Genomic DNA, 13,761 nt, shown 5'->3' with positions numbered 1-13,761 from the left:
AGGGCCATTTACCAAATTTTAAAATGCACTAATTGTAATTGAGCATGAGACATCTCTGTAAATAGTTTAGGGGATCGAATAAACACGCGACTTGCATGATTTTACATAAATAAAATTTATTCTGCGGCCACATGAAATTAAACAAAATCCTATTTAATAAAATTGGACTGTTAACAGCGTCCGAATAAACAAACTACGCATATGCGGTCGATTACAAATTAAACAAATATATTTTCGAGTTACAAAATCCGGGCAATAATTACTAAAGGAAGTAATACACTTAGTCGACACATGACGCAGAAAAATCTTAAAACAATTCCCCAAACAGGATGTAGGGATGTGCGCAATTAAACAATTATTATCGTACTGTAAAAAAACCAGAAAATTCCGATTACTTCCAAATGTACTCCAGAAAAACCGAAATTTGCCGGTTTTGGTTTTATTTTGATCTGATGATATTTGAACAGATACAAAAAAAATAAACAACACTTTCCTATTGCCTTTTAATAGACCGTTTCAGTTCGGAGAATTCATCATGAACTTTATTTTTTTATATGACCCATAAATACTATGGCATTTTTATTATGAATATGATGTCTGGCACACAAAAAAAACAACAAACAGAATGGCAGACTGGCTATTTTCTTTATAAGTGACTACATGATTCTGTATTTTTTAAGATAAATTATGTTATATATGATCAATTTTTTAGGGACAATACATTGTTGGTCTTTGCCAAAATCTCTATACTTGAAGTATGGTATGGCGTCCAAACAGGAAAGTTGATGAATCCAAAATATGTTTAGATAAGGCAAGAATCCCTTTATTGAGAATTAATTTTAAGTCATTGTAACTTGAAACATTAAAAGTGTAAATGAATAATATACACACAGCATCAATTACATAAATCGTAAGAGCAAAAATGAAAGTAAATGATTATTTTTTTATACAAAAGTAAATAAATAAATAACATTTCATTTGTCATAAATTTGTAGTTACAACACAAGTGCACTTAAAGCACCTTAATCTGCATTAGCAATGATTGACAAATCTGTCCATAATTATAAATCTTATCCTTGCAAGGTAGACACCAAATCACCTGCGGCCAACATTTCTTTAACGATATCTAATCCTCCCACAAGTTCCCCCGTTACATAAAGTTGAGGATATGTAGGCCAATCAGAGTAGGTTTTCAATCCCTGACGAACATCTTCATCAGTCAGTATATCAAAGGTATCATAACTAACCCTAAAATAAAATGCTTAGTAAGTGAAAGAGAAAACATTATAGGTACCCTGTGTCGTTTAAAATTGCAATAATTTGTTTACTAAATCCACATCTCGGCGCATTACGATCACCTTTCATAAAAAGCATTACTTTATGTTTATTAATTAACTGCTTAAGACGTGCTTCTAAGGGTTCTTTTTCATTTACTTTTCCTACACTAGATTCAGTCCGGCAATGTTCTTTAACTTTAGCAGTTATTTTGGCGGCATCGGCTCCATTCACACGATCAATTTCTTGTCCATTTCGAAATAATAAAATCGTGGGTACCGCTTCTATTTGATACTTTAACGAGATTTCCGGTATATCTTCGGCTGGGCATGTACAAAATTTAACACCTGAATAATCTATTTCTTTTGATAGCGCATCTAAAAGGTCATTTACTTGTGCACACTGTTCTACCCAGTCTGCAGCAAAATGTATCACACTTAAAGGATTTCTGTAAAATAAAATAATTAAATACCAGAAGCACGTTTTGTACTCTTACTTGAGGGCAGTTTCAAATGAGGCCCCATTTGTCAATAACAGGGGCATTTTCAAGTTAAAATATTGATTTTAGTGTTTATTAGAAGGACGTGACTTTTTGAACGTATTTGCAAACTGACTCATTCGTATTTGCAAGGTCAAAAGAGCCACAGTACTAGCCGACTGAAGTTAGGTGCATTACAATTTACAGTGCTGTATTATACGTGTATAATCAATGGTTGATTCACGCTGGATCGTTGTCAAAATGGAACACACTGTGTATAATCAATGGTTGCGTTTTAAAAATTCAAAGTTTAAGTAATAAAAGGCCAAACAGTTTTAAATTAACTTCTATACAGTAATACAATCTTGATTTAAACCCAGACTTTACATTTCTCGTTCCTCTGACATTGTTTAAATAATTACTAAAGTATTTAGTCTGATTAAGTTTTTAAATAATGCGTCAGGATTCCGTGTTAATCTCTGTAGTAGCACTAATTTTCGTTGGGACACTTTGTATATCCTGTTATCTCTATGGTACAACGTTTGGGTTCATTTAAAAATCATAATAGAGGTTAAGTGTTTAGATAAAATTGGGTTATGATTACATGTTTTCTAACAAAATTGAGAAATTATTTACATTAGTTGAAGTGGTAAGTATTACATTTTTGTTTAAACTAAACAGATACGTTAATACATACTTTAAACATACGTAACGCTTAAAATCCTAAAACTACACTGTTATTGAGACAGTAATTTAAGTTCATCTTAAAGGTACCTAGCAGGTAATTATTGGTTTTCTTTTAATCTTTCTAGTCTTTTGTACAAAGCCATTTTCAAGTAGATTAAGGGCTGAATTAAGTTTATATTGAGTACAATGTGATGTTTTTGTAATATAATAGGTAGGTATGTCAATTAGGTAAATTCTAAAAGTCAAGAAAAGGCATGCACCCAATATGGAACCTTGTGGTACTCCTAAATTAAGTTTTGAAAGTTACACATTCTTCCATTCACATTTACCATTAGTTGCTTGATCACTCCAAAAACATAGGTTCCACTTGTGCAATATTGCACACATTGCACGATTATTGCAGACATTGCACGATTATTGCACACATTGCGCGATTATTGCACACATTGCACGATTATTGCACAATTGCACACATTTCACAAACATTGCGCCCATTGCACAAATATTGCACACATTGCACCACTATTGCGCGTATTACACAATTATAATTGACTGCTTAAGCGTAACTATGTATTGTGGTGCTATTATAATATTGCAGACATTTCACGTAATCGGGTACCTACATTACGTGTTTTATCTTCCTTTAAGTTGCATGTCTTAGGACCATTTTCATAATTACGCTAAAGTCTCCTTTAGCTAAAGTCGACTTTAAGGCAAATTAATGTTCTTTCTGAAGATAAACATATTCATAACTATATTCAACTACTCCCTAACTAATGTCCCTGTGGACCTTAAAAATTAAAATATGGTTAAAGTTCTCGTTAAAAGCTATCAAGCAATGTTTTAAAGCACCATGGCATGGCTGCAAAAACGAAATTTAAACAAGAAAACCACCTTTTCGTAATATTTACGAATATACATACATTTATTTTGTCGATTTTAGCAAACACTATATTTTGACAAATCCTCAGAAAACGTGTGCCGCATTCGAGTGTCAATACACGGTTCACTTAATTTTAAAACAATGTCTTGGTTTGAAACATCCGCCACATCGTCAGTTGCAGGGAACGTAAAAAAATTTCCGTGTCTTCTAAAAAATTTCACTTCATATACTTCCTCATTACGATTATCGGAATCATTTAGTCGTTTACTTAACACTAAGCCAATGTAATGTTTGTGGCTTTTCTTTGTTGCAAACTGAACTAAAACATAGTTTCCAATTGGAAGTGTAGGCTCGATTGTATCCGTCTCAGGCGATGTTATAAAAATCAAATTTTTCTAGACCTAATGCTTATGTAAAATTTTGGAGGGAGTTGTAATGCCCCCCCCCCCTCTCATGAGTGCGTCCCTGATTTTTTTAAACATCTGATGTAATTATTTTCATTGTTTTGTTGCCTCGAATAGATTTTGTTTTGTTTTTTTTAATTCATCACAGCCTACTTAATTAAAATATAAAAACCGTTGATATAACTGGTATCTTATTTTCAATCTTATGTTATGATGGCTCGTTGAAAAGAGAATTAAAAAATCTATCAGTAATCTAAAAATCCCATATGGCGCCTATTTAACTTTAGGAAGTTGTTAAATGTTCCTCAAAAGTAGCCATCTTGAATTTTTTTTGACCTCAATTCTAAATTAAGCATATCAAAGACAGTCACTTTTATATAAAACTTTTTTTTATATCTCTTATACTTTCGATGATATAAGACATTCAAGGAAATGACCAATGTTAGTTTTTTTGAATTTACGTCGAACCCTCGGTCGAACCTATGCGACATTTTGAATTTCCAAAAGGAAATTTTAAATAAGCATCTAAAACTGCAAAACATTGCCCATTTAACCAATTCTCTATCCTTAATAATAACAAAGTTACCCATGCAATCCCACCCGATCTGGGACACACTATATACCGCGATCTATAACACTTCGCACTCAACACCGCACAGCGCAGTTATAAATATTACTCACTCGAAAGACAAAAACCATCGTTACATTTGTTTCATACTTCGTTTTATACCGGTTAGGTTCCTAATTGTGGGCGCCGAGGCGGCTGCATATTGCGCCTACTCCGAGCAGTAAAGCTCATATTGTATTTTACGAGGTATTATTATACGTATTGCACAAATATTGCACGCATTGCACAAATATTGCACACATTGCACAAGTATTGCACACATTGCACAAGTATTGCACGCATTGCACAAACATTGCATTACTACCCGCCCACCTATTGCACACAGTGATTAACCCCTCGTGCTTGGTATTGGCCTAAGAGGTAGGCTGAGACAAGTTCATAAACATAAGTACATGTAGTTATAAAATACTATAAGATACACGTGTATAATTGGTCTTTAAAGCACTTGCAACGTTAAAGGCACTCCGCTTTGAAGTTTTGATTTTCTAATTGAATGTGAAACGTACTCATAACATTGAATGGTCACCACTCTATAGTTTACTTTATAAAATCCGATGGGCTTTTATTATTTTGGAAGCGGATTCTTGATAAATCTTAGAAATAAAAAATCAATTTTGAAAATATCGGAAGATTATCAATAGTTTCTTATATTATTAAAATAGTTCCGCAAAAAATCAAAGCAAAAAACCTTGCTAAATGTTCTTACATAAAAACTCCCACTATTCATTACTAGTTTACTAAATATACCTAAGTACATTCAAAATCTTGTGAATATTTGCGTACCGTGTGGGGGGTGATCTGGAACTGTGGTCAGAACTCCACCAACATGCTCGTGACGAGGCTCTCGACTATTTGTTATGGAGATGTTTAAGAAAATGCATAAAATATTTTGCGGTTAAATAAAAAACCTCATTATAAAAGGCTTCAGTGCCTTTGAAGGGCCATTGGACAATACATAACTTTAAAATTCTACTTAAAAAACAAACACATCCCCAACAACAAGATTGTATGTAAGCTTTTCCGAGGTTTTTCTTCAAATTGAAACACAGAACCTTTTAGAACCCATAAGAAGTGTATCATCCAATCCTGATTTTAAAAAAATTAAGGGTGTATGAAACTGAGAACTCAAAGTTTGTATAAAAAATGTTAATTACTTCTATTTTGCACTGTAACTAGTAGTTACATTGGAAGCAGCACTGGGGTTTTTACTAGAATTCTGGACAGCCTCTTACGAGTCGTGACGGAACGGGCTAATGTGCGCAGATATATTTAATTCAATGTCTTTTATGTTGAACGTTTTTTAACGAACCGTAATGTAAAGGAACGGAACGGACAAGTGTGTGGCAACCTTTATTGACGTTTTAATATTTTAAATGCCATACAGATGCCATACAAATTTGGAGTGTTGATTAGAGTTTCATATAGTCCCTTAATTTTTTAAATAGTGCGTTGGATAATACACTTTTTAAGTGTTTTAAGAGTTTCTTTAATGGTCTCTCAGGTAGAAAGAATGCCATCTACTTATAAAGGCTTTTTTAATTTTTGTCCGAGGGATAAACCACTTCAAAGTTTGTGTACACTAAAATTCTAAAAGAAATCTGAAAAAATTCTAAACAATTATAGAAAATTATACACTATTTCAAAAAGTTCTTGAAAACACTACACAATTTACTAGCGTATGCTATTACGTCAATCGATCTATTAAACCTACCTTTAAAAAAATTGCAAAATACTAAAATCGGTAAATAAATTTATTTATACAGTCCTTAATTCCTTAAACTTTTTACATAGCTATAAAAGTCAGACAGACAGACATCAAGAGACTTTTTATTTTATTTAAAGTGCACTAAAAATTGTAGAAAAATTCTAAAATATTAAAAAAATTCTAGAAAATTCTACATAATGCTAGTAGTGTACACTAACGTCTCGACTAACGTTCTACAGTGACTTTCCCCCTCGCCTCTGTCGTTGGTGATGTACATATTTGCAATTTTTGTAATGTGTGCGAGGTAAAAAAATGGAACACGCGATAGAGTAAACCGAGGTAAACGCATCTAAAAGAATCCGGTGTCCAGTGATTAAAAGATTTGATCATGTGGCAATGGGGCTTGATTAAAGTTGGTAGAATCTCTGTTTCCTATTGGATTTTGTGAATTTACGGTGGTGTAAGATTGCTGTTGGAAGAGGTTGTACCGTTCAGGTTTGTATCGAGTTTAGGTGTAGTCTAGGCGATAAAGACATCTAACTGGACATTTTGAGGTGGAAGAGAAAAAAATGGTGGATATGTTCAGTTAGGTGTCAGAAACAACATATTAAAAATCCCACCCCCCAGACCCTGTGCTAAAGGCTCCAGCCACCCCACCATCCCCCAAAAACCGTGTTTTCGCTCTTTTTGGCTGATATCTCGCGATCTATGAGGTCTATATGAAATATTTTTAGCTAAAAATATTTCTCGGGAAATTTCATACAAGGTATACTCAGAAGTTAACCTAGGTGCCCTCTTAGCCTAGGAAATTCATAAAAGAGGCGAAAATCATCAATTTTCGTGGCTTTTTGCAAATATATCGAGACCTTTAGGGCTAGATGAAATATTTTTAGCTGAAAATGCTCCTCGTGAAATTTCTTACAAGGTATAGATACTCAGAAGTTAGCCTAGGTGTACCTGTTAGCCTAGAAAATTCATAAATGGAGGCGAAAATCATGATTTTCGTGTTTTTTTGCGGTTTTTTGAAAAAATATCGCGACCTTCAGGGCTAGATGAAATATGTTTTGCTGAAAATGCTCTTCGTGCAATTTCATACGAGATAGGTAACTGAAGAGTTAGCGTAAAGTCACCTTTCACCTTCAACTTTCACGTGTGAGGAAATATTCATTGTAAAACAAAGTATTTCTATGTACCATTTATTCACGTAAAAACAGTATTTTCATATCAAAATATTCACACATTCATTTATACCTCAATGTAATCATTATCCTCTGCAGATTCCACTTCTTCAGGCTCTTCGACGTCCTCTAGTGCTAGTGGGTCGTTCGAAATTACCGACTCGTAGTTCTCCTCGTCTTCCGTTTTACCTGCATGGGTACCCTGAAACGACTACGTCGCATTTAGGCACGATGTTCCATGACACTGGACGCAGAATTCGTTCTTCAGCCCTACAACAAGAAGTATTATATCAAAAAAAATTTAATAATTAAGTATATGAATATAATATTCTCTCGTGTGTCCTAACTCCTAAGTGTCCGGTGGAGAAGGTTTACCTGATTTTCTGAAACTGCAAGCAGTCATTACAATTTGCAACCACGTTCACATCCATATGAAATAAGTTTGAGGAGACTTTCCTGGGCTGGATCCGAAGTCGTTGTGATTGGCGTCAGGAAAGTCTCCTCAAACTTATTTCATGTGGCTGTGAACGTGGTTGCAATGACTGCTTGCAGTTTCAGAAAATCAGGTAAACCTTCTCCACCGGACACTTAGGAGTTAGGACACACAAGAGAATATTATATTCATATACTGAATTATAAAATTTTTTTGACATAATGCTTCTTGTTGTAGGTCTGAAGAACGAATTCTGCGTCCAGTGTCATGGAACATTGTGCCTAAATGCGACGTAGTCGTTTCAGGGTACCCATGCAGGTAGGGCTGGGCGATTACGGGTTTGAATAATCGATAATCGATTATGAAAAATAATCGATTACACTGATTAATCGATTAATCAAATAATCGATTAATCAAATAATCGATTAATCAAATAATCGATTAATCAGATAATCGATTAATCAAATCATCGATTAATCAAATAATCGATTAATCACCTAATCGTTTAATCAAAAGTCGATTGTCACATACAAGGAGTGATAAATATCTGTTTGTATGCATTAATACGTTGATTATTTAATAATAAAAATAAAAAATAATTCCATTACTCTTTTCATCAAATCGTTCATTCCTAGGCAGATCGATTAATCAATAATCAGCAAAGTGTCCCTGGTTCGAATCCGGGTTCGGGCATGGATATTTGCAAATGCATAGTGGGTTGGTTGGTAGAACAGCCTTGGCTGAAACCCTGCCCATTTGAAAATGAAGGTCAAAAATAAAAATAAATAAAAATAAATGATTAGGCAGCTTACTCTCCGATGAGGTGTGCTTTAGTTTTGATGATACAATCTTAATTCATTTTAGCTGCTTAAAGTGACGTTTTAACATCCGCTATAAAATAAAATAATACTTGTGAGCTGTGAGTGCTCCTTTTTGCGTAAACTGATGATCCAGCTAATAATAATGAATTAAAATTTACTTAATAATTGATTAATCAAACAATCGATTAATCAAATAACCGATTAATCAAATAATCGATTAATCAAACAATCGATTAATCAAATAACCGATTAATCAAATAATCGATTAACCAAATAATCGATTAATCAAATAATCGATTAATCGATTAATTTAATAGAATAATCAAACCCGATTATCGATTATCGTTTGATTATAATCGATTAATCCATTTTTTTGCCCAACGCTACATGCAGGTAAAGCGGAAGACGAGGAGAACTACGAGTTGGTAATTTCAAACGACCCACTAGCACTAGAGGACGTCGAAGAGCCTGAAGAAGTGGAATCTGCAGAGGATAATGATTACGTTGAGGTATAAATGAATGTGTGAATATTTTGATATGAAAATACTGTGGTACATAGAAATACTTTGTTTTACAATGAATATTTCCTCACACATGAAAGTTGAAGGTGAAAGGTGACTTTACGCCAACTCTTCAGTTACCTACCTCGTATGAAATTGCACGAAGAGCATTTTCAGCTAAACATATTTCATCTAGCCCTGAAGGTCGCGATATTTTTTCAAAAAACCGCAAAAAAAAACACGAAAATGATGATTTTCGCCTCCTTTTATGAATTTTATAGGCTAAGAGGTACACCTAGGCTAACTTCTGAGTATCTACCTTGTAAGAAATTTCACGAGGAGCATTTTCAGCTAAAAATATTTCATCTAGCACTAAAGGTCGCGATATATTTGCAAAAAGCCACGAAAATTGACGATTTTCGCCCCTTTTATGAATTTCCTAGGCTAAGAGGTACACCTAGGCTAACTTCTGAGTATTTACCTTGTATGAAATTTCCCGAGAAATATTTTCAGCTAAAAATATTTCATATAGACCTCATAGATCGCGAGATAGCCTTTAGCACAGGGTCTGGAGGGTGGGATTTTTAATATGTTGTTTCTGACACCTAACTGAACATATTCCACCATTTTTTTCTTTTCCACCTTAAAATGTCCAGTTTGCCAATTTTACAGTCTCTATCGCCTAGACTAGGTGTGCTCTGAGACCAGAATTTTTAAATGTGCATTCTATATAATTTTATTGGATGGGTCTACCGTCAACGTTTCAGTAAAGTCTCTTCACACGTCGAAACTATTTGCTTTTATAAGAATGGTTTTAGTGTCAATTAAATAAAATGAACAAACAAAAATGTTACGCATGCTTATGCCATCGTTTGTGATGCCCATTCTATTTGCTTTCAGGGTCTATGGTTCAAATTTCAGGGAAATCGCCCCACAAATGTTCATCTTTAGGACGCCGAAGTTTTCATTTTATTCTCCAAAATACAAAATATAACATTTTATCACTAGTGGGTAAACAAACTTTTAATCGTTGTTTAAGTTAAAATTCCCTCTGTTAGTAATACTTTTTAATTATAAACTTCTAATTAACATTAAACGACCAAATGGTTGCAGGGATCGGAGTGTAAATCTCATCATGGAAAGTATCGACGAAAGTGACGAAGAAGCCGAATTGGACAGCAGTGTAAATCGTGTGAAGATGTCAAAAGAAGACTCATGGTTGTGTGATATGTTGTGGAGCGATATGAGATCCATGCCTCACACGTATATACCGTTGTTTCCAAAACAGTTAAAAAAGGGTTACAATTTGAGAATAAACTGTGAACTACCATATCCAATATTTGATTCGATTGTTGGGATACATCCTGATAACTACTGGATACCATTTAGCACAAAGTTGAATAAGGATACTCGTTTCGACTATTATAAGAAGCTGTATTCAAGCAGTAGAAATAAAATAGGCGCGAAGGATTTGCAGAAGAATGTGATAAGTATACCAACGTATTTGATAAATGTAGCGTTGGATCCGTTGGACCCAAGAGAAAGTGGTGTGTGGTCTTTTACTGGAGGATTTTTAGATTGTGGAGAGTATGATCAATCTTTGTACATTGCAAATGTCGTCAAGCCACATTCAGTACGTTTCGTAGACGTAGGCAGGAATGAGTCACCGGTATATTTAAATGTGGACAAACGCTATCCGATTTACAGTGTGAAGTGTAACAAGCAATCTCAGTCGCCTCTCATTGTAATACGGCAAAGCAGAAAAGTTTGTGTATTTCAATTATCTGCAGACAGTGAGAGCCATCAGGATCCAGTGCATTTTGGAAATCGTAACTGTTTTATGGATGTAGAATTTAGTCATCGCGTTGATCAGTTGTGTTACGTAAATTCTAGCCACAATGCAACTATAAAGGATTTACGTACCTGTCAAACGATCTCTAAGCGTAAAATATTACCAATTCGTGATAATTTACCAGATTGCCATGCCCAAATTGTGTTTCTGGATGTAAACACTATTGCATTCATAAATCGTTGCTGTTTGTTCCTATTAGATTTGCGTTCTTCCTCTTTTTATGCCTTATGCTTAAAACAATGGTTTGGTTGTGATGATTTGTGCACCATTGCAATAAAAGATGATAGGACACTTTATATAACAACCATCCATAATATTATCGAAGTTAATATTCAAGCATTGAAAGTTAGTAACAAAGTAATGCATATGATGACTTCGCCACCTTTCATATCATCATTGATCGATACCCTTCAAGGACCCTATTGCGGTTTGTTAGGTTCGCATGCAGGTGACACTGCGATTTTCAACGGGAATGACTTTAACATCCCTCAGTATGTTTCAAATATTAATGACACCTTGCGGTTAACAAGTTCTGTAAGAAAATTGGCGTACTTTGGTTATTTGAAGGAAAGATTTGGCGTACCAACCGTTGGCATGAAACTACAAAGAGATCCCAATACGCATGATATTTTTATGTTTACTTCAAATTCGGTTGGTGATGTATTCCAACAGAAAGTTTCGTGTAATACATATGATAAGAGTGACATAGTAAACAAATTAGAAGAATGGGTTAGAAAGTTATCAGTTCAACAAAAACCTGTAACAGCGACAAGTGTTTGTAATTTGAATCGCGCTTGGCATGCTATTACTACTCATTTTCCAAAACAAAATAAAATTAATAATTTTGCCCAGGAAAATACTTCAAGACGTTTTTGGAAAAAATATTCATATATTACAAAAGACATTTCAAGTAAAGTTGGAGAGGCTATCAATGCTTTATGGGTCGAAGATGACGTTATTAAAGAACCTGGCGTGATTACATCACAAGACAAAGTCATGGAATGGCTGCAAAGCACTTCCTAAGTGCCTCATCATTTCAGCATATTATAGGTTGCATTATACACATATGATATATCGTTTTTTTACAATAAATTTATTTATGTCATTTTAACAATTAGATTTTTATTTTGTTTTGATTTTTAAGTTTGTTGTCGTCTTCCCGTCTATGAGGAAGTGCTCCAAATTTTGTTGTGGATGAAGCTTATGCACCAACCTGTATTCAAACCAAGAACCGTCTTGGTGATAGACAAGACTGCTAATTTGAGTGGGCAAAGTCTCTCGAATCCACTTACTCCACCACAAAATTTGTTGAACTTATAGACGAATTTGCAGATTATGTGTTATTTACAAGGTCAATGTTTTTGCATTGGCATGAATTGGTCGTTTCCGCATTCTGCCAGCGCACATTCTACAGCTCTTAATCTAATAACTTCACAAATATAGATTCAACATGAGAGTTGAATTGATCTATAGTAGTAGGTAGGTAAATGCAATATATTATCATTATCCTAAGACTAACGTAAGAAACAGCATCCCTTCCAATATAACACCCAATTGAGGTACATCTCAAACTTGCACTTTGTTCTGAATGATCCAGACAATACGTAAGGCACATATGAATTGGAAACGTCTCAGTTGATCAAGATACATGAGTCTAATTCAACCAAAGGTCCCGGGATTTATTTAAATTATTGGGGGACCAGTAGGGAAAATTAGCCAATAGCAAGACAGTATGACTTGTGGTTATGGTTTATCAGTCTCCATCATCATGGTGATAACACTTAAGGACTCTATATTTGAATCAGTATTTTTAAGAGCCAATCAATTCATCCCCGACCATCCCATGTGACCTAACTGTATTTATACAATGAACTCTACATTACACATAAAAACTGGAGATTTTCAATTAAACAGAACAGAAAAGAAACTTAAGAGTGGATACAAATTCGGCTTTTGCTGAGGTATAGACGTGACTCCGAAACGTTACGTTTGTAAATTTTAACATAAAGGGATTGACTACCTGCCTGACTTGAATTTTATAATTTTATCTATTGCGTACCCTAGCCCTTTGTAAAGGAATTTGAATTATGAGTAGTATTTTGGGACTAAATATGTTCAAAGTCGTATACTATTTTTTGGTGAGTATGTATCTGACGTCCGGACCTATGTGTGGAGCGATTTTTCTGGGTTTTTATGGGAGAATAATCATAAATGCAAACATTAAGTATGTACATGACAATGCTTACGTTCACCACCGCTTTATGGGCGCTACCTAAAATCTTGCATTCTCGCCTTTAGGTAGCGCTTCGTCTGGTGAACCTGCCCAATGAGTGGTTGAGGTAGTAATGGTGAGTAAATAATTAAATTTCAACGCAGTGGTGAATGGAGGAATTGTACGTTGTTAAACTTTTACATGTGAATTTCTTCCAAAGAGAAGGCCCTTCTAGTAAAAGCAAATAGAGCTAAAATGACAGATGAGCGGTTCTATAGGGAAAGCGGCAAATATTATTCCAAAATCTACTAACGATTTACTATGATGGTATTAGATAGATAGATAGATAGATAGAACTTTATTGCTTTTGAAGTACAAAGTATACTTATAGCAACTGAGTTAAGTTTTTGCTTATTATACCTAACAATAAATAATAATAATACTAATTAGCTTCATTATAAATGCCACAAAATAAATGTAACCTAGCAATTAGTTATTAATAATTAATATGATTATAAAATTTGAAAAAAGAAAATTTGATTATTCATTTAAAATAAAGCTTCTCAAGCGAAGAATATTTAAAAAGTAATGGACTACAGCTTTCACATTATCTTTTGATATATCATCAAGAAAATATAAAAGGTTTTCACAGTTACTAACAATTTCCGTATCCAAGGTTAGACCCTGTCGAAGTGGCACGCACTC

The 13,761-nt window shown here is 34.2% G+C and overlaps 2 protein-coding genes across 4 annotated transcripts; one reads left to right on the top strand and one right to left on the bottom strand.

Annotated features, from left to right (window-relative positions):
* Window positions 1-801: 801 nt before the first annotated feature.
* LOC116166731 (glutaredoxin-3-like) lies at window positions 802-1,926 on the bottom strand. The gene is made up of 3 exons (XM_031481812.1): window positions 1,772-1,926; window positions 1,295-1,723; window positions 802-1,248 (listed from the first exon to the last, which is right to left on the bottom strand). The coding sequence occupies exons 1-3, from the start codon at window positions 1,816-1,818 to the stop codon at window positions 1,071-1,073; spliced, it is 654 nt and encodes a 217-aa protein (XP_031337672.1). The 5' UTR covers window positions 1,819-1,926; the 3' UTR covers window positions 802-1,070.
* Window positions 1,927-2,084: 158 nt separating this feature from the next.
* Window positions 2,085-11,958, top strand: LOC116166729. 3 transcript variants are annotated; one of them, XM_031481808.1, is made up of 2 exons: window positions 2,085-2,402; window positions 10,106-11,958. In XM_031481808.1, the coding sequence occupies exon 2, from the start codon at window positions 10,128-10,130 to the stop codon at window positions 11,865-11,867; it is 1,740 nt and encodes a 579-aa protein (XP_031337668.1). In that variant the 5' UTR covers window positions 2,085-2,402; window positions 10,106-10,127; the 3' UTR covers window positions 11,868-11,958. The 3 variants fall into 3 exon arrangements, with proteins under 3 accessions (XP_031337668.1, XP_031337669.1, XP_031337670.1); XM_031481809.1 differs by lacking the exon at window positions 2,085-2,402 and adding an exon at window positions 2,428-2,534; XM_031481810.1 differs by lacking the exon at window positions 2,085-2,402 and adding an exon at window positions 9,679-10,003.
* Window positions 11,959-13,761: the final 1,803 nt, after the last annotated feature.

The sequence above is a fragment of the Photinus pyralis genome, unplaced genomic scaffold (genome assembly GCF_008802855.1).
Source record: "Photinus pyralis isolate 1611_PpyrPB1 unplaced genomic scaffold, Ppyr1.3 Ppyr1.4_LG3b, whole genome shotgun sequence".
Lineage (NCBI taxonomy): Eukaryota > Metazoa > Arthropoda > Insecta > Coleoptera > Lampyridae > Photinus > Photinus pyralis.
The sequence above is the reverse complement of the archived record's forward strand: the minus strand, read 5'-3'. Positions and strand labels throughout refer to the sequence as shown.

Excerpts from the sequence above, each read along its gene's own strand:
- LOC116166731 (XM_031481812.1), bottom strand. The coding sequence starts at position 1,818 with ATGCCCCTGTTATTGACAAATGGGGCCTCATTTGAAACTGCCCTCAA. Across the intron at positions 1,724-1,771 it reads TCATTTGAAACTGCCCTCAA|AAATCCTTTAAGTGTGATAC; the intron begins GTAAGAGTACAA and ends TTTATTTTACAG. Across the intron at positions 1,249-1,294 it reads GCAATTTTAAACGACACAGG|GGTTAGTTATGATACCTTTG; the intron begins GTACCTATAATG and ends ATTTTATTTTAG.
- LOC116166729 (XM_031481808.1), top strand. The coding sequence starts at position 10,128 with ATGGAAAGTATCGACGAAAGTGACGAAGAAGCCGAATTGGACAGCAGT.